Raw genomic sequence first — 18715 nt, 5'->3', positions numbered from 1 at the left:
GGAGTGTAGCCCCAATCAGCACAGGCAAAGTCCCCATTCTCTGATCTGCCTCATGACTGACCAGGATCATCTCTGTCTTATCTGGATTAAGTTTCAATTGGTTTGTCCTCATCTAGTCCATTACTGACAGCAGACAATCAGTATAGAGATACATTCCTTGGAATTGGATGGAAAGGAGAGATGGAGTTGAGTGTCATCCACATACTGGTGACACCACACCCCAAAACTCTGCATGACCTCTCCCAGCAGTTTCATGTAGATGTTGAATAATATGGGGAACAAAACAGAATCCAGTTCCATTCTCATAAACAAAATGAAGCAAAAAAAAAAAAAATCCCTAATGGTCAGATTTTACAGAATTCCTTACAGTTCAGGAATTCTTAGTTACATTTTAAAAAAATGAAAATGTAATTTCAATTGGAAATTATTTCCTTAGTAAGCGGTACTTTCAATATACCAAACATGATAATTTTATGGCAACTTAAGTTACACACAACACATTTTACATTCTTGAAGTAATGATCTGTGAAGGATACTAATACTGCATTTTTCAATGGGGGGGGGGGATATTTTAAGGGAAGTTTTTTAAAAACTCCCCCTCCAGCCCCTCAGTTTCAAATTTTCCTGAAATTTTACAATTGTACCACAAGCAACATATTCATATAAATCCATATACATTGTTCAAATTCTCACTTCTTCTCAACAGGAGAAGCACAGTGACAGGATACATGGAGGGAAGACGAAAATGTCATCCTATCATCCTTTGAACACTAGAGAATTGATTATGGCAGCTCAGCTTTTTTCCTACTCTCATGTTGACAGAATGCAGGGTCAAACAATGAACAGTAAAGATGAATGGTGAGACACTCAGAACAAGCAAGAGGAAATCGCCATACAGCACATAGTTCAACAATGGAATTTGCTACTACAAGACAGAGTGATCACAACCATGATGGATTGTTTTAAAAGGAGATGATACAAATTCATGTTGGATAAGGCCTTCAATATTTTCCAGTCATGAAAGTAATATGTTGCCTTCATTATAGGAAGCACCATACCTCTAATACAAGGTGTTGGTGGAGGAAGGACAAAATTGTACTAACGTCCTTCTTGTGGGCTTCACACAGGTATCTCTTTTGCCTCCATGGGAACAGGATGCAGCACCACACAATATTCTGGTATCCATAAATGCCAAGAGAAATAACCTCAACCTTTTATCAATGAAGACCAATAAACTACCTACACCCATTTCTTGATACGTATAGCTACAACCATTTCTGGATGCATACTAATATCCATGACTTAATTCAGATTACTACAGTGGTGCCTCGGGTTACGAATTTAATTCGTTCCGCGGCCGCTTTCGTAACCCGAAAAGCCTTCGTAAGCCGAAATGCCATAGGCGCTAATGGAAAAAAAGCCGCGGTTCCCTTTAAAATAGCGCCGATTTTTTTCGTAACCCGAAAAAACATTCGTAACCCGAAACAATAATTCCCTATGGGATTTTTTCGTATCCCGAAAATTTCGTAACCTGGGTAATTCGTATCCCGAGGTACCACTGTACAATGTTTTATACTTGGATAGACTTTTAAAGCAGTCCAGAAATATATGCTGGTCCAAATCAGGATAACCAAAACTGCTGAAGGAGGCTATTAGATTTATGTTCTGTTTTAGGGTGTTCATAAGCATCTAGTCAGCCATTCCCCTTAGTAATGCATTTGGGGGTGGACTGAAAATGTATGTCAGAATTCCCCATGATATTAATACTATCCCTGAGATCATCTTAGCCAGCTCTGTCAATGAGATGATTTATTAGTAGAAAGAGTAGTACATCAACAGAACTGCTGTCATGTGTTGAAAGCTTTGAACCAGTACTATTACCTGTCAGAAGAAGTACCAGTTGACCACCAATGCACCACACACTCAACAATGCTACAACACAAGCCAATTCCTGGATGTATCTGTCTTTTAAAAAATCTATAAATTCAGTAATTCAGACCAATGTTTAGGTTATGAGTATGTTTCTTTTTCAACAGGAAAATGTGGTAAGGGGGGACATAACAAGATACGCTACCTGAAGTTTTTTTTTAAAAAAAAACATAAATATGATCTTAAACATTCATTTTGCATTAATAATCTTTGCCTCTAATAAAAGCGATGGCAGATGGTAGCTCTTCACTTAAAAAATGACAAGTTTTCTTTACATTTTCCCCCCATGTCACCTCCACTACACACTTCCCCTTAAAGGTTTTGTTCTTGCACTTGTTCAGTGTGCACATGTGATTTTTAAAAAAGTAACATGAAACTTAGAAAACTTTGTCCCAATTATTCTAAATTAAATTGAGGGAAAGGACTGGTCCTGACTAGAACAAATCACAAGCAAGCTGTGATTGAAATGAAAATGATAAAGCAGTTGATTAAAATGGATTGTTGACATCAGACAAAACCTTAACATAGTGATCGTTCATGTACCTACTTAGAAAGCTGGTTAGCTGTCTTGTCAGCATGCTCATGCCAAGCAGCAATTATTTTTTTTCTACTTCTGGATTCATAATAAGGTGCACAAATGTGTGTAGAATCCCCTTGCCATCTGGCAGGAAAATACAGAAGTCTGATTGTTATGTAACAGGAGCAGTTTGTTTGATGTCTCTCCCCATCCCCATGGCTCCACCCCTTGCTGCTCCACTAATTCAGAAATTCAGACATCAAGAAGGATGTTAGGATAACATGGGAAGAATCATTATTAACATAGTCTTGATCCAGGGCACAGCAATGATATCATTCTTCCTATGCAAACTGGTTGTGTGGCGTCTACATTCCTGCATTACAGGCACTGAACCAAATTCCCAGCTTGGAAAGTTACTTTTTAAAAATTATTTTATTTTATTTATTTTTAAAAAATCACCATTACTCAATACAGTGTCTGAAAACTAACCCCACTGCTATGACTCACTGCCAAAACCTGTTGTGCTGCATATTACTTTTCAAGTATTTTCCATTCTGAGAGAAGAAGCCCTAAGTGTTGACAGGAATACAGAGGAAAACCTTTGTAAACCAAATTCCTTTCAAACTGCCTCTTTAACATGAGGTTGGGAAGTAACTTTTGGACATGTTGCTATTGTTGCTTTCAAGCAGATGTATAGTGACTCTATCACAGGGTTTCCTTGGCAAGATTTGCTCAGCGGAGGTTTGCCATTGCCTTTGTCTTTTGCTGATAAAAACTGATTTGCCTGATGTCACCCAATGGGCTTCCACAGTGGAGTGGCCATTTGAACCCTAGTCTCCCAGAGTCCTAGCCCAAAACTGAAAACACTATATCGCACTGGCTTCTAATGTTTGGACATACAGTAATTAAAAACAAATACTCATAACAGCAATACATTAACTTCACTCTTAGTAATGTTACATTTGAAACATGGGTTTATTGTTTCCTTGTTATCCCTAACCTTAATTAGTTGGAGGTAATGACACTACATTGCTCACACACTATCACCATGTCTGTAACCGAGGAAGTCTGCATCAAAATACACCTCAAACCTAAAAATCTCCTTGGAATCTTGCTAAGGGATCAAAGGCATATTCCTAAAATGATCACTTGGAAAATATTTGCCCATATACACCCAAACAAGGGGTGTGGGGGCTTAGTGGTTAAGATGCTGATTCTGATGATTGCAAGATCAACAAACCAGCAGTTCAAAGTCCAAGTGCTGCATGATGGGGCGAGCTCCTGTCACTAGTCCCAGCTTCTGCAAACCTAGCAGTTCAAAAGCATCTATAAGTGCAAGTAGATAAATATGTATAACTTTGGTGAGAAGATGTGCTGGCCACATGACCACGAAGTCATCTTTTACAATGCTGGTTCTTCATTTTAGTAATGGGGATGACCACTGCCCCCTCTAGTCAGACATGACAAGACAATCATGTCAAAGGGGAAACCTTTACCTTTATATACCCCAAATACACTCATATTTTATTGCATTATCCAAGGTAATTTTCCTGGGTTTTCTTTCTTGTCATAATTATTTCTGAATGCAGAGATATCAACTAATAACACCCACTCAGTAGATCCCTGAACAGTGTCTAACTGGCATATATCAGCATCAATATTATATTATCTAACACAGAGAGATGACTGTGTATTAATGAGGGCCACCTGACACGTGGCACACCAAGGTTCATAATACAAAGGTACTAAGAACTATGGGTAAATGTGTATAGGCACTGCTAGCTGATAAACAAAAACAAAATAATATTGAAATTTGTTTTGTTTTTTTTAACTGCTGTTAGTAGTATAACATGAATGCTCTTATGGATTTATGGTCATAATTGATGCATAAAGGTTTTACTGATTTGTAAAACAGGTCTTAAAAGAAAAATGAAACCTTTGTGGAGGAAGTCTGAATCTGGTATATTTGCTTCCTCCATTTTAGCTTTTTAAAGAATCTGGGAAAGTGTTTTGTTTTGCTTGCAATGTATTATGTGTGTGCCTCATTTTATATATACTGGTATTTACATTGCTAGCGCTGAAGTGTAATGAAATTGCATGTTATAATTCAGTATTTCTACATTTATGATTTTTAATTAGTATAGTTTATCCTCTTAAAGTGTCTTGTATTTATTTTATTTCTGTATTATTCATAGGTTCAGCTTATTTTCAAAATAATCAAGACACATGACTGTATATTAAAAGAAACTGCGGCATCTATTTTTCAGCATTACTCTAACCCATAACACTCCTCTTTCTCTTAGTGGGGGGAGGGGGGGGGCACTTGGCATTATCTGTATGTTTCACTTGTTACAGTTCGCTCATTCAGACCCAACAAAAGTTCAGGAATTTAGTTTAAGGACTTTTCAGAATGCATTTAATGCCCTGGCATTTCTCTCCCATCACCTGAAAATCCCATATTATTCTGATGGCAAATTATGATTTAATTAATCTCAGCAAATGTTAATCCTCATTATTATTGTTGTTGTTGTTATTATGATTATCATTAGTTCCACAGTGCCATAGATGGCAGAAGACTACGTATTTTAGAAATTGCTTCCTCCTCCTCCTCCTGTATTCTTCTTTCTAAATGTAGACAGTCGGACAAAGCAGAAGGAAAGTCAGGCAAAGTGACTTTTATGCTGGTTTCATTCCTATTGCATGGAGGAAAAACACAGGGCAATAAAGCAAGACAAGTATGACCCCTACATACACACACACACACACACACACACACTTCACATTTTATATATGTACAGAGAATTCCCAGCTTAGAAAGGGAAATGGGGCAGTACTGTTGATTCCCCTAAAACTCATGCTGCCCCAGCACTATCTTCTCCAATATCCACAAGGACTGGTGTTTAGAGTCCACATCATTTAGAATCCAACTGTATAAGATGCAAGTCCTATTCAGACATCCATGTCCAACTCATGGAGACAAAGAGTCAGAGTAAGAAGTACTGTGATGCCAGGAACAAGGCTTACACAACAGTCCTGTTTTCTCCTTAATTGTGAAACATGCCTCATACGTATGATACACAAAAGAGCCCAGTGCTAATCTGGGAAGCCATTCCACCAATACACAAGCAAATATTTCTTAGAACAAATTCCTGCAACATTTGATATCCAGGTTCATCTTTTTGGAAGGTCAATATATCTAATTCTTGGCCTTACAAAAGTATTCCCCCTCTATTGTACTGAAGGGTGAAACTGGGCACCAAAAATGCATAATCTACACCTTAGTTTCTGAGTTCATATGAAACGTATGCCATAAAGGCTCAAAAAATTCCACCCTGGTTCCCTTTTGTAATACAGCAAAATATGTTGGGGGGGGTGTTCAATCAGGAGACCACCTCCTGTGCAATATTTGACATGTGAAAACTTGTAATCACCCTGTCTACAAGTTTTGGCCTTCCATGCCACTCACATATCATAAAAAACTGGAAGACCAAATTAGATAGGAAACAAAGCTATTATTTTGTTATATTCTTCCTTCCTTCCTTCCTTCCTTTTCTTTTTCCTTCTTTTTTTCTTACTTACCTTTTTTCTCTTCCCTTCTCTCTCTCTCTCTCTCTCTCTCTCTTTCTCTTGGATATATCAGCCCATGAATAGCAGAACTAATGCTAAATTTGGAGACAGGAGTTCACATTAAAAGGAAGGTATGGGATTCTCAACTTGACTTGAAGACACACAACAACAATATTCAAAAATCCAAAAATGCCAATGCAGAGAGATTGATTCCTATCACATTCAGAATATTTCATACAAAAGCCAGGTTCTATGAATTCGATAACAAGAATTCTAAATTAATGCAAGAATAGTAAAAACAAAACAAAACAAAAGGGCAGAGAGGAGGTTGACTCCATGCATTCGGTCCTCAGAGGGTAACATTTATAATAATCAATTTAGAACTTTAGAGGAATTCCGTAATTTCAATGTTAAATTGTACTATTCTGATCAATCAGGAGATCATGAAAATATCCAATTTGTTAAGTTCCTAAATATTAAAAAAAATTCACAGAATATCATACTGCCGCCCTTAACAAATCCATCACTACCGAAGAATTAGATAATGCCCTCAAATGGATCCGGCTGGGGAACTCTCTGGGCCTGGATGGCTTTACAGGGGAATTTTATAAACTCCTTAAAGACTGCTTTAGTCCATATTTAGTAGCGTTACTAACTGAGATTTTGTTGAAGGGGAAAGTGCCAAATAGTTGGAAAATTTCTAGAATTGTACTGATCCCTAAAACTAATAAACTGTCACCGCTTGCCCAATCCTTTCGACCAATTGCACTAATTAATCAAGATACCACATTGCTCTGTTCTATTTTAGCTGCCAGATTGAATGGTTTCATCACTGACTATATCCATCTGAACCAAACTGGGTTTATGCCTGGACGTAAACTGTCAGATGCCATCAGGAGAACATTAAACATTATACATTATGCCTCAAGGGAAGGTACACAGCTGGCATTTGTCTCACTTGATGCCCTTAAAGCATTTGATATGGTTGAATGGCCCTATCTTTTTGCCTTGCTTGGGGAATCTAACTTCGGGATTCCCTTTGTGAATTTGCTTAAAGACCTGTATTGGGGATCTCGAGTGATAATATATGTAAATAAGGAGGATTCAGCACCCATGACCTTGCAAAGAGGCACTAAGCAAGGTTGTCTCTTATCCCTGCTCCTCTTTGGAATACCGTTGGAACCTCTTGCAACATTGATCAGAGACAACAACAAGATAGAAGGAATAGAAATCAATAAAACTATGCACAAAATTGGGCTTTACGCAGATGACATGATGCTTTACATTAAAAACTTACCTGATTCTTTCAAGGAGATTAATAAAGTATTGAAACAGTTTGGCAGGTTCTTTGGGTTCCAAATAAATTATCAAAAATCTAGGATGCTCTGTCTCAATGCAACTCTTGAAACCCAGCACTCTTGGAAGGGATTAACGCACATATAAATCAACCCCTCAGGTTTAAAGTATCTAGGGGTCATCATCACAAGAGATATCTTTCAACTTATTCCTCGCAATTATAATCCAATCACTAAGTGGATTAAATCAAAACTGGCCCATTGGAGGTCACTTCATTTCTCCCTTTTGGGCAATGTTGCTTTAGTTAAATCTTTCATTCTGCCAAAACTATTGTTTCTTTTTCAAATGATTCCCTTGAGGCCACCAAACTCATACTTTAAATGCTGGAACAACTTAGTGGACTATCTAGTTTTTAATGGGAAACACCCAGACTTCTCAAAAGCGGTCAAGCATTCTAAAACTGGATATGGAGGGTTGTCACTTCCGAAATTTGATCTTTACTTTGAAGCTTCTGAGCTAAGTCAGATCACCCAGTTGATTAGCAGAAATAGCCTGGCCAATTGGGTAGACATTGAAGTTAACTCTGCATCCCCTGCTACCATTGATCAGTTCCCCCCCCCCCCCCCGGAATCTATGGCGCGGTACAGACCACCCAAAAAGGGTGGCCTCCCAGTGCCTGTTTTCCCACCGGAGGGATGCTGCACATGCCAAACTGCACGGCTTCCCACCGGTGGAAAAAGAACCCACAAAAAGCAGGAAAGCAGGTTCTTTTAAAGCCATGGCGGTGGTGTAACAATGGCGGTGCCCATGTATACAGGGCGCCGCCATTTTTACACCCTCATCACGTGCTAGGGTTGAGGGGCGTGTGGGCGGAGCACTCCAAGGCAACCCTAGCACGTGACGAGGATGTTGCAAAGGGCCGGTATGTACTGCCCCTATATATAAATTCACTAAAATTTGTAATAACCCTTTTTTGCTCACTGCCTTGGTTCTGTGGAAGAAATGGAGGCATCTCTTGGTCCCCTACCCTTCCCCTTTATGGCCTTTTCTTACTCACCCTCTTTTCCAGAGCCCAGAAAAATATGCACATTTTCAAGGTTGGGAAGTTTATGGCCTGTATACAGTTAGGGATTTGTTCCACAATGGGACTATCACAACAGAGCAATTAACCTGTGCTCTGGGCCCTGGTCATCAGAACTGGTATCAAATAATACAGATACAAGTATACTTAAAGAAACTACTTCAGATGTTCACAGTGTAGCAAAATTTTGTTACATCGTATGTAAAATACGTTCCCAATCGGTTGGTGAAAATTGATATGTGTGACCTTGAATTTGTATCTGAAATTGTTTTTAACAATTATTAATAATTGTATTTTGCAATTCTTATTTTATCAAGTTATTTTGTATACTAGTGAATGACTGAATAAATCTTACTTACTTACTTACTTCAGATACAGGAATATTCTTGCCCGCTTACTTTTTTTGAAAACATGTGTGTCTCTCCGGGTATATATTCTAAAGGCCAAATAGCATGCATATATAATTGTCTGTTAGAGGAAACACTTGGGAACTCAACGCTTCATAAGATAGGATGGGAAACAGAACTTTCCCTTTCAATTGATAGTAAGACCTGGGAAAATATACGGACTCATTTACCATTTAAAACTAGGTCCATTGCCATTAAAGAGAATATTATCAAGTTGGTCCATCAATGGTACCCCACCCCAGTCAAATTGGCTCATATGTTTACCAATGCTAATCCAAAATGCTGGAGGGGTTGTGAAGGTAGGGGAAACTTTGTACATATGTGGCTGGCTTGTCCTTTAGTGTATGATTACTGAACAGAAATGTTACAACTAATCTCCAAGATCACTAAACAAAGAATACAATTATCACCACTCCTGCTCCTGTTCTCCATTTTTATGAATGAAAATAAAGCCCTGCAGCACAAAGTACGTACTGTATTAGTTTTCTTCTGGCTGTTGCCAGGCTTGAGATAGCCAAGAACTGGCAAACTGGAAAGTTGAATATTGCAGGATGGTGGACTAGACTAGCGTTCCCAGAGGCAAGCCCCTCTCTGACCCAGGAAGCCTCCTTTTAACCATCCATTAAGAAGTCAAGCCCTTCCTCCAGTCCATCTGCCTTGGTCCAGGCCTCGGAGGTGGAGAAGATCTGCTGGACCTGATCCTATTCCCCACCACCACTCACTTCTCCTTTTGTGTTGTGTCTTTTTAGATTGTAAGCCTGAGGGCAAAGAACCATCTGACTAAAAGATTGTATGTACAGCGCTGTGTAAATTTACAGCGCTTTATAAATAAAGGATAATAATAATAATAATAATAATAATAATAATAGACTCTGGGACTTGTGGTTAATGGAGAAAATGGCAGAAAATAATAACAGAGCGAGAGGCTTACACTCTGGATTGACTTTTCTTAAGGTTTGGCACCAATTTATTGAATACATCCAGCAAGATTTAGTCTCTAGACATCCCCCAATTTTAGCTAAATTTTTATGAAAAGATGTCTTTCAGGATTCCTGAATATAATTTTCAGGGCCTTTTCTGGGTTATTGTCTTTGTTTATTGTTGTTTCGGTGTACTGTTTGTTGTCATGTTTTGTTTTAGAATGTATTAATAAATTTAATTTTAAAAAAGAAAAAAAAAGTGCCAATGCAGCAGCAAAGGCACCTTTTCCCCAGCACACAAAGGAGCAGCATTTTGACATTCCTTTTAGCATCGGGGAAAGGCCAAATCGAGTTGCTGCAGCCCCAATTCCATGCTGAAAGGGGCGGCAGCAGGCTGCTCCAAAGGGGAAGTCTGTTTATTTCTGTTAACGCAGGCTATGATAATATTTGTCTTCTTTTCTGTAGCAAAATGCCCCTCTCAAATGTTGTGATAAATCCACCTGGCAAGCACTCCTTGATGACTTCTAATATTCTTCCCCCACCAGCCTTATCATGTAAGGCTGTGAAGAAAAAAGTGGGGACTGTCTTCAGGAGATAACCCCATGTGTCCTATTAATAATCTCTTCTTTCCATGCTGACCCCTTGTATTTGTGCATAAGTGTTGGTCTAAAACACAATTCTGCATCAAAAAGTTCACAGTAAAGTCACTATGGCTGCATGCACACTGCAGAAGTAATCCAGTTTGACACTGCTTTAACTGCCTTGGCTCAATGCTATAGAATTCTGGGAACTGTAGTTTGCTGCCACCCCAGAGCGAAGCAAAGCTCCCCTCTGGAACCACAACAAACTCCCAGAACTCCATAGCATTGAGCCAGGGCAGTTAAAGTGTTGTCGAACAAGATTACTTCTGAAGTGTGGATGCAATTTATGCCATGAATACAATAAATATCATTTATTCATTATTATTATAATCATCATTACAACAATGAAAGCAACTATTACAACTAGTTGTAATTACAACTAGTTGTAATAGTTCCTTTTGTTGTTGTAATTATGAACTAGTTGCAACTATTACAACTATACCAGTAGCATAGCAGTAGTTATTAGTATACTAGTAGCATTAGTGGGAAATGATCCAGCAAATACCAGGTCATGGAAGTCCTATTGTTTCCTTAAATTATTTTTATCATTTTCAATATTAAATTGTTATTAACTGTATAGATTGATTTTAGTTGTACATAGCCAGGGCAGGGTATAAGGATTTTAATACTTAAATAAAATAAATACTGTCTGTAGTAGGAAAATACTACTCACATAATTTTAAAACTAGAAATAAATGGGACTTTGAAGTTTTCAACTTCCAACTTATTACTGGTACCACATTTTTATTACACATACACCTATAAAAAGTGCCCAAAATTATTTTCTCTTTAATGAAATGCCAATGACAAAGATAGTGCCATCACCTCTTCATTATGTTGTACTGCTTAAGTGTAGATTTATTTACTGTTTGTGAAGGTTATATTGCACATAAGTACATGACAGATTGCAAGTTTGCTAACTTCAAATCAGTTTTTAAACTTCCAGTACTTTCTGTTAAAATGTAGGTTATTTGACAAATTGGAATGAAGTTATCTTAGGTCAGTGTAACTGTACGTTAAACTAATGAGGTGTATGCCTATGAGTTATGTCTGATTAGCTTAATACAGAAAGTGCTGGACAGCTTGGGCTGCTGACCTTGAAGGAGCTGAGATAACATTGCAATGCGTTGGAGGATGTCGTTGTGATGTAGAAAAATTTACATAATAGTTTATCATACATACTCCCATAAAATAGGATTGTTTCAAAGTCCAGCAATGCAAAATTCACATTCAAACAGCCTCAGGAAAAAAAAAAAGAATATAAAAAAATAAAGTTGTTTCAGGCTAGAACTGCATGTGAAATCTGATATAGTAAAGAGAATCAAGGAATAAGCAGAAAACAAATTATTTTAAAAGATTTGCAATTTAAATGTTAAATTTTTTCCTAACATTACATTGAAATCATAGCAGACATGCAGCATGGCATATTATCAAACTGTGTGGATTCGCACAGTTATTTAAGGTGATGAAATGGGTTACTTTTGTCAAGAAAAGTAGCATGTGCAAAGCCTGGATCTAGGCAACAGGTTACCCATCATCAACTGTACCTGTACCCTAGCTGTAGCTGTTGGTGAAGAAACAAATAAGAGTGTGAGGAAAACAAAAGAGAAAAGAGTCCATAGTTTTTTGTGGGGTTTGGGGGCCTTCAACTTCACAAAAAAAGAGTCTGTTTGTATATATGACCTTCTCTAAATAGTGGGGTAAGAAACAACTCCCTCAGTGATCATTCACCACACAGATCCTGCTATTGTAAGAGAAGTCCCACTGAATCAATGGAACATATATAAATGTTGGGTTTACTCTACTTGGAACTAACTTGGGTTTACTCTACATTTGGGTTTACTCTACTTGGAACTAACTACCATACTGTATTGGATAAAAAGACCACCAGATGCAAATGGCATATCAATCAAACTGCTTCAAGCTGCAGAGGTAGAATCAACTCTAGTTTTTACTAAAATCAGTCAACAAATCAGGGGTGAGGGGGATGGCCCAAAGATTGGAAATGATCAATAAACAATCAAGTCCCCAAGAAAAGGGACATCAGGGATTACAGTAAACACAGGACTACTGCATTAATTTCCCATGCATGCAAAGTGGTGCTCAAAATTCTGTAATAAAATGTTGCCCATGTATGAGGCAAGAAATGTCAGGTGTCCAAGCTGGGTTCAGGAAAGCAAGAGGCACTAGGGAATCAAATTGTAAACATTAGCTGGATGATGGAACATACCAAAGAATTTAAGAAGAAAATCAGCCTATGCTTTATGGATTATAGCAAAGACTTTGATTGTGTAGACCAGGCATGTCCAAAGTCCGGCCTGCGGACCAACTGCAGCCCACATTCTGACTGATAAGGTCCGACAGATAAGTTGCCCAAATATAGATCTTACGCCCCCATCCCCAGTGAATCCCCGAGCGCCGCTTAAAACTCCTGGGATCTCTCGCCACGGGACTTGATGTCATCAACCAGTGCAGGGAGAATGAAAGCCCAAATCTCACAAGATCTTGGGCGTCACGAGATTTTGGCTTTCCTTCTCCCTGCACCTCCACACACAGCCACAAGGAGGTGACCATTAAGAGCTATTGAAGAAGAAGAAGAAACTTCTGCCTACCAAACACCTTGACAAGGAGCTGTAACTGCACCGACAACACACTGACAGGCAGACAGGGCTGTGCACTCAGGATACATGTATAAAGTAGACAGGGGAGTATAGTGGAATCTGTGGTAGCAGTATCTTATCTTTGCTTTTCCACCTTCTACTCCTTGTATTCTCTACATAACTTCTCCCCTTCAGGCCAATTTTTATAATGGCAACTACAAATAAGAAACGAAAAATTGACAGTGAGGGACGCCGCTTCCAGGACAGGTAGAAAGTGGAATATTTTTTCACTGAAATACAGAATAATTGTGTTTGACTGATACGCCAAAATGAAAAGTATGCCGTTTTCAATAAACTTTGCATAAAATAGTTAATTTGCATTTAATTTTAATAGTTCAAAGAATGTCAGGCTAAATGGTCGGCCCTCGCACATGTTTGCTTCATCAAATCTGGCACTGTTCGAAAAAAGTTTGGACACCCCTGGTGCAGATCATAGTGAAAACTTTGGATTTTTTGTTTAAAGAAATGGCTGTGCCACAACATTTAATTGTCCTGGTGTGTAATCTGTATTCAGAAACAGAGGATACTGGCAGGGCAGAATATGGAGAAATGGAATGGTTTCCAATTGGCAAGGGGGTCAGGCAAGATTGCATTTTATCAACCTATTTATTTAATTTATACATTGTACATACAGTACAATACATAAAGAAGGATTACACCTGGAGAAAGGAGGCATGAAAATTGGAGGAAGGAACATCAACAATGTAAGATATGAGCATGCACCCATATTACTAGCTAAAAATAACAAAGGTTTGGATTAATTACTGAAGAATGTCAAGGAATAAAGTGGAAAGGCAGGTTTACAGGTGAACATTAAAAAACAAAAATAAGGACAGCAGATGATTTACCTAACTGCAAAGTATACAATGAAGGCACTGAGATAGTCCAACATTTCCTATACCTTGCATCAGTCGTTAATCAAAATGGAGACAGCAATAATGAATTCAGAAAACTAGGACTTGGAAAGGCAGCTATGAAAAAGTAGACAAGATCCTGAAGTGTAGAGATAGATCTTTGAATACTATCTTGAAAAAGTTAGGATTGTTCATGCTGTTGTATTTCCCATTTTATGTGTGGTTGTGAAAGCTGGACAGTGAAGAGAGCTGATAGAAAGAAAGTCAGCTCATTTGAAATGTGGTGTTGGAGAAGAGTTCTACCAACACCGTGGACTGCTGAAAGGGCAAATAAATGAGCCCTGGAGCAAATTAAACCTGAAGCCTCACTAGAAGCCAAGATGATTAAACTGAGACTGCCATACTATGGTCATATCATGAAAAACCATGACTCACTAGAAAAAACAATACTTGGGAAGGTAGAAGGCAAAAGGAAAAGAGAGGAAGAGCACATTACAGGGAGATAGACTCAAATCAAGGATGTCACAACCTGAATCTGGAAGTTTTGAGCAGAGCTGTTGATGATAGGTGAGCTGGAGGTCTCTCATTCATAGAGTTGCCATAAATCCAAGTCAGTTTGATGGCTGTTAACAACAAGCTGTTAACCAAATTGTATTATGAAGTCTGGTCCCTCATCAAGGGCAGCCGGGGGGGGGGGGGGGGAAGGTGTCAGTTTATCGAGCAATTTAAACTTCAGGTCCATGGGCCAATATCTGTAAAACAGAGTAGGCTCCATATAGTTGGCCCTGCCTCCTCAAAAGATTTTATTTGCCAGCCCCACTATCAGACATAAGTGTCTATGAATGAAACATGAAAGCACACTCCTAAATACTAAGCAGGTTCTTCTTATCTAAACTAGGACACCTTCTCTAGCTGACCTCAAATCTATATGAAGATATTAAATTTTGTATGAGCAACTCTGAAAAACTAAGGATTAGAGAGATGAAATATCTGTAGCTCTCCTTACCTATAATTAGTACTGGGTGGCACATTTTGCATAAAGTAGAGAGCTGCAGTCCTCGCTCGCCAGTGCCATTTCTTGGCAGGAAGAGTGAAAAGGACACAATCTTCTATTTCTTCTTGCAGAAGATCCACAAGCTGCTTGTGTGAACCTCCGTAGAAAGCTTCAATTAGTAGAACACTCATTCTCCTTTATGTTATCCAAGTTGGCCAAGATTCTTCTAAAAAAATTAAAAACTCATATTATTAATAAAGCCTACTTTATAATTATTTCATTTTAAAATGTGTCATATAGGATCATGATAAAAGCGGAACCACATTACAAGAGCTCAGTCAGTGAGTTCAATTTTAAAGGGATTCAATCTTTTTGTTTCATTAATAAGTTTAACTTAAAAAAGACTAATTAAAATTGCAGGCATGGAAAAAGGAGAGTATCTATTAATCAAAGTCATATTCCATTAAAATTTAGGTTACAATTAACAATTCAGTCATATATGCATGTACTGGAAAATGCTGAGGCTATAGCTATGCCTCTGTTTCCCAATGGCACACAGTGAGCTTTAAAATATACCCTTATTATAAAGTTGAGTTTATGTCTATATAATATAGCTCATTTGTTTTCAAACAGATTTGCCCTCTGACTGATAGTACATAAAACTAAAAGGCATTTCAAGCACAGTTCAACCATAATAATCTTTCATACTAAAGGAAATACAGAAACATGACTTAAAAGAAACATGACTGGGGCAGCCTAAGGAAATTGAGTTTGAGTTGTCCACCCCAGGACATCTACACTTAAAGCTACAAAGACTGGGAGCATTACTAAGTGACATTTTCAGCCCCTGGAGCAGATGCAAAAATACATTATTACACCAAAATGGCTGGAACAGAACAATATTGTACACTTTAAGAAGGCTGTTCACACTCCCAGCCACAGGGCAGCTGACATATAAAACCAAAGCGGAAACAAACCAAATAGACAAATAAAATATCCCAATTTTTTTTTTAAATGAAGAAACCAAATAGTCTCTGATAATTGCTCAAAATGAGTCATTGTTCTGAAGCGATAAACAACAGTGGCTTTATCCATACCCAGAGATAATTTGGCAAAGAAAATGGCTGACATTGCTTACTTAGTCCCAAGTAGAATAGATCTACAAAATAACTGGGGACTTGGTATGTCAACACTTATTTTAGTCCCTTTGATACAATGGGTTTACTCCTTTTGGAATTAAAAAATCAATTTGAGCCTATATATATGTGCAAGGCTTGTCTGATGATGATGATGATGATGATGATGATGATTTATTTCTAGCCCGCCCAATCACGAAGCATCCGGGCGGGTTACAACAATAAAATACATCACATTACAATGGAGTTAAAAAAATCAAATCAAATCAAATCCTAGACCTACCGCCCCACCCCCATTCCCAGTACTAAAACAGAATTAAACAGTAATAGTATAAAAACATTAAAAACATTAAAGACATTTTTAAAAAGGCAGAAACATAGGCGGGGAAGAATAGACAAATGAGGGACAAATATCTCTATATCTGGGGAGGGTAACTAAGTTGGAAAGGCCTGCCGGAAGAGATCAGTCTTCAGTGCTTTCTTAAAAGCTGTCAGAGTGGGAATGTGATGGATCTCCTCTGGCAGGTCGTTCCATAGTTTTGGAGCAGTAGTAGAAAAGGCCCTCTGGGAGACTGATGTTAGGCTAGATTTTTTGGCTGTAGTAGATTTCTTCCTGAGGACCTTAGTGTGCAGGACGGACTATAGGGAAGAAGGCGTTCCCTCAAGTACTCAGGGCCCAAGCCATGTAGGGTTTTAAAGGTAATCACCAACACCTTGTACTTTGCCTAGAAACTAATAGGCAGCCAGTGCAGGGACTTCAAGACCGGTGTAATATGGTCATTCCTAGAAGTTCCCGTGATCAATCTGGCTGCCATATTTTGTACTAACTGAAGTTTCCGAACTTGGCACAAGGGTAGCCCCAAGTAGAGTGCATTACAGAAGTCCAATCAAGAGGTTACCAGTGCATGTACTACTGTTTCCAGGTCCCTCGGCTCCAAGAAGGGACGCAGTTGGTGTATCAGACGAAGCTGATAGCAGGCGCTCTTGACTGTCGCATCCACCTGAGCTGTCAGTTGGAGCGACAAATCAAGGAGGACCCCTAAGCTGCGAACAGAATCCTTCAGGGGAAGTGTGACCCCATCCAGAACTGGCTGACATAATTCCATTCTTGGATTCGGGGTTCCTATAGCAAGTACTTCTGTCTTACCTGGATTCAGTTTGAGTCAGTTTTCCCTCATCCAGTCCATTACCGCCCCAAGACAGGCATTCAGAGGAGAGATGCCATCCTTAGTCACTGCTTCAGTCCGAGACATACAGAAGTATATTTGGGTGTCATCAGAGTACTGATAACACCCCACCCCATGTCTCCGGATGATCTCACCCAGCGGCTTCATGTAAATGTTAAACAGCATTGGGGACAGAATCACACCTTGAGGGACACCCCATTTGAGCTCCCTCTTGGCCGAACAACTGTCTCCAAGCGACACCATCTTGAATCTGCCCAAGAGGTAGGACCGGAACCACTGCAATGCAGTGCCTCCAATACCCAACTCTCTCAGGCGTTCCAAAAGGATACTGTGGTCGATGGTATCGAAGGCCGCTGAGAGGTCCAAGAGCACCAGCAGGGTCACACTTCCCCTGTCGATGCCTTGATGGAGATCATCAACTAAGGCGACCATGGCAGTCTCAACTCTGTATCCCGTCCTGAATCCGGTTTGAAATGGATCCAGAAAATCCATTTCCTCCAAGACTGCTTGTAGTTGATTGGCGACCGTTCTCTCGATCACCTTGCTCAGAAATGGTAATAACAAGACTGGTCTATAGTTATTTCTATCCAGGGGGTCCAGGGAAGGCTTTTTTAAGAGTGATCTAACTACTGCCTCCTTGAGGGATGCATTAATTATGTTTTTCAGCATCACCATGATTTTTTCTCCCCCCCTGGATAGCCAGCCAGGTTGGGCAAGGGTCGAGAGGGCAAGTAATCTTTTTCAAACTACTAAGACGCTTGTCCACATCCTCAGTACTTACCAACTCAAATTGATCCAGTCTAACAGTAATGGCAGAGGCACTGGATGCCTCTCTAGTTGTCTCTGTCCTCAAATTGTCATCCAAATCAGCTCTTATCCAAGAGATTTTATCTGCAAAATAATCATTAAAAGCATCACAGCAGGCTTTGTCAGTTATTATTGTTGTTGCTGTGTGTATTTATGTCGTTTCCAACTTATGACAACCCTATCACATGGTTTTCTTGGCAAGATCTGGGAAAGGGATGTACACCATATTGAACTCATAGAAAAGGCAGAATAGAAATGCAGCAAATTACTGCCGATGATAAGAGAAATTGCAAGAAAGAATGATATTCAAGAATAGCACTTGGTACAGAGGAAACCATAAGCAAAAAATCACTGGACAAAATGATTTTCGTGAACAGCAGTGTAAGTTATAGTCTTAGATTTAAAAGTTCCACATTCTCCAGTTAAGGACATATCCATTGGGATCACCTCCTTCTTTTCCATTCTTTTCCATCCATTGAAGAACAGCAACCCAACTCCATTCTGTATCTCATAATGCTTCAGAATGCCTTGCAGCTGCAAAAGCAGTTCAGCATATGCTCCTGGGGGTTGTTATTGTAGAAACACAAGTCCAGGGTCCACTTGGGCATCCAGGACTAAATGCATGGTTCCTTTGATCCCTGATATAACAACTATCACAACTGCCATCCACATCAACTTTCAGGGGTAATAGAAACCAATTAGAAAACTATATACTTTAA

The 18715-nt window shown here is 39.0% G+C and overlaps 1 protein-coding gene across 11 annotated transcripts in view; it reads right to left on the bottom strand.

Annotated features, from left to right (window-relative positions):
* The window catches only part of GTDC1 (glycosyltransferase like domain containing 1), a 280090-nt gene that overhangs the window by 180368 nt on the left and 81007 nt on the right, over positions 1–18715 (bottom strand). For 9 of the 11 annotated variants that reach the window (XM_042442163.1, XM_042442191.1, XM_042442183.1 and 6 more), the window contains one exon: positions 14879–15092. In XM_042442163.1, coding sequence (XP_042298097.1) covers positions 14879–15057 — 179 coding nt within the window. In that variant the 5' untranslated portion in view covers positions 15058–15092. Of the gene's footprint in view, positions 1–14878; positions 15093–17970; positions 18031–18715 lie in introns of those variants that run through there. The other 2 variants (XM_042442200.1, XM_042442214.1) reach the window with 2 other exon arrangements.

The sequence above is a fragment of the Sceloporus undulatus genome, chromosome 1 (genome assembly GCF_019175285.1).
Source record: "Sceloporus undulatus isolate JIND9_A2432 ecotype Alabama chromosome 1, SceUnd_v1.1, whole genome shotgun sequence".
Taxonomy (NCBI): Eukaryota; Metazoa; Chordata; class Lepidosauria; order Squamata; family Phrynosomatidae; genus Sceloporus; species Sceloporus undulatus.
This window is presented reverse-complemented; position numbering and strand designations above follow the sequence as displayed.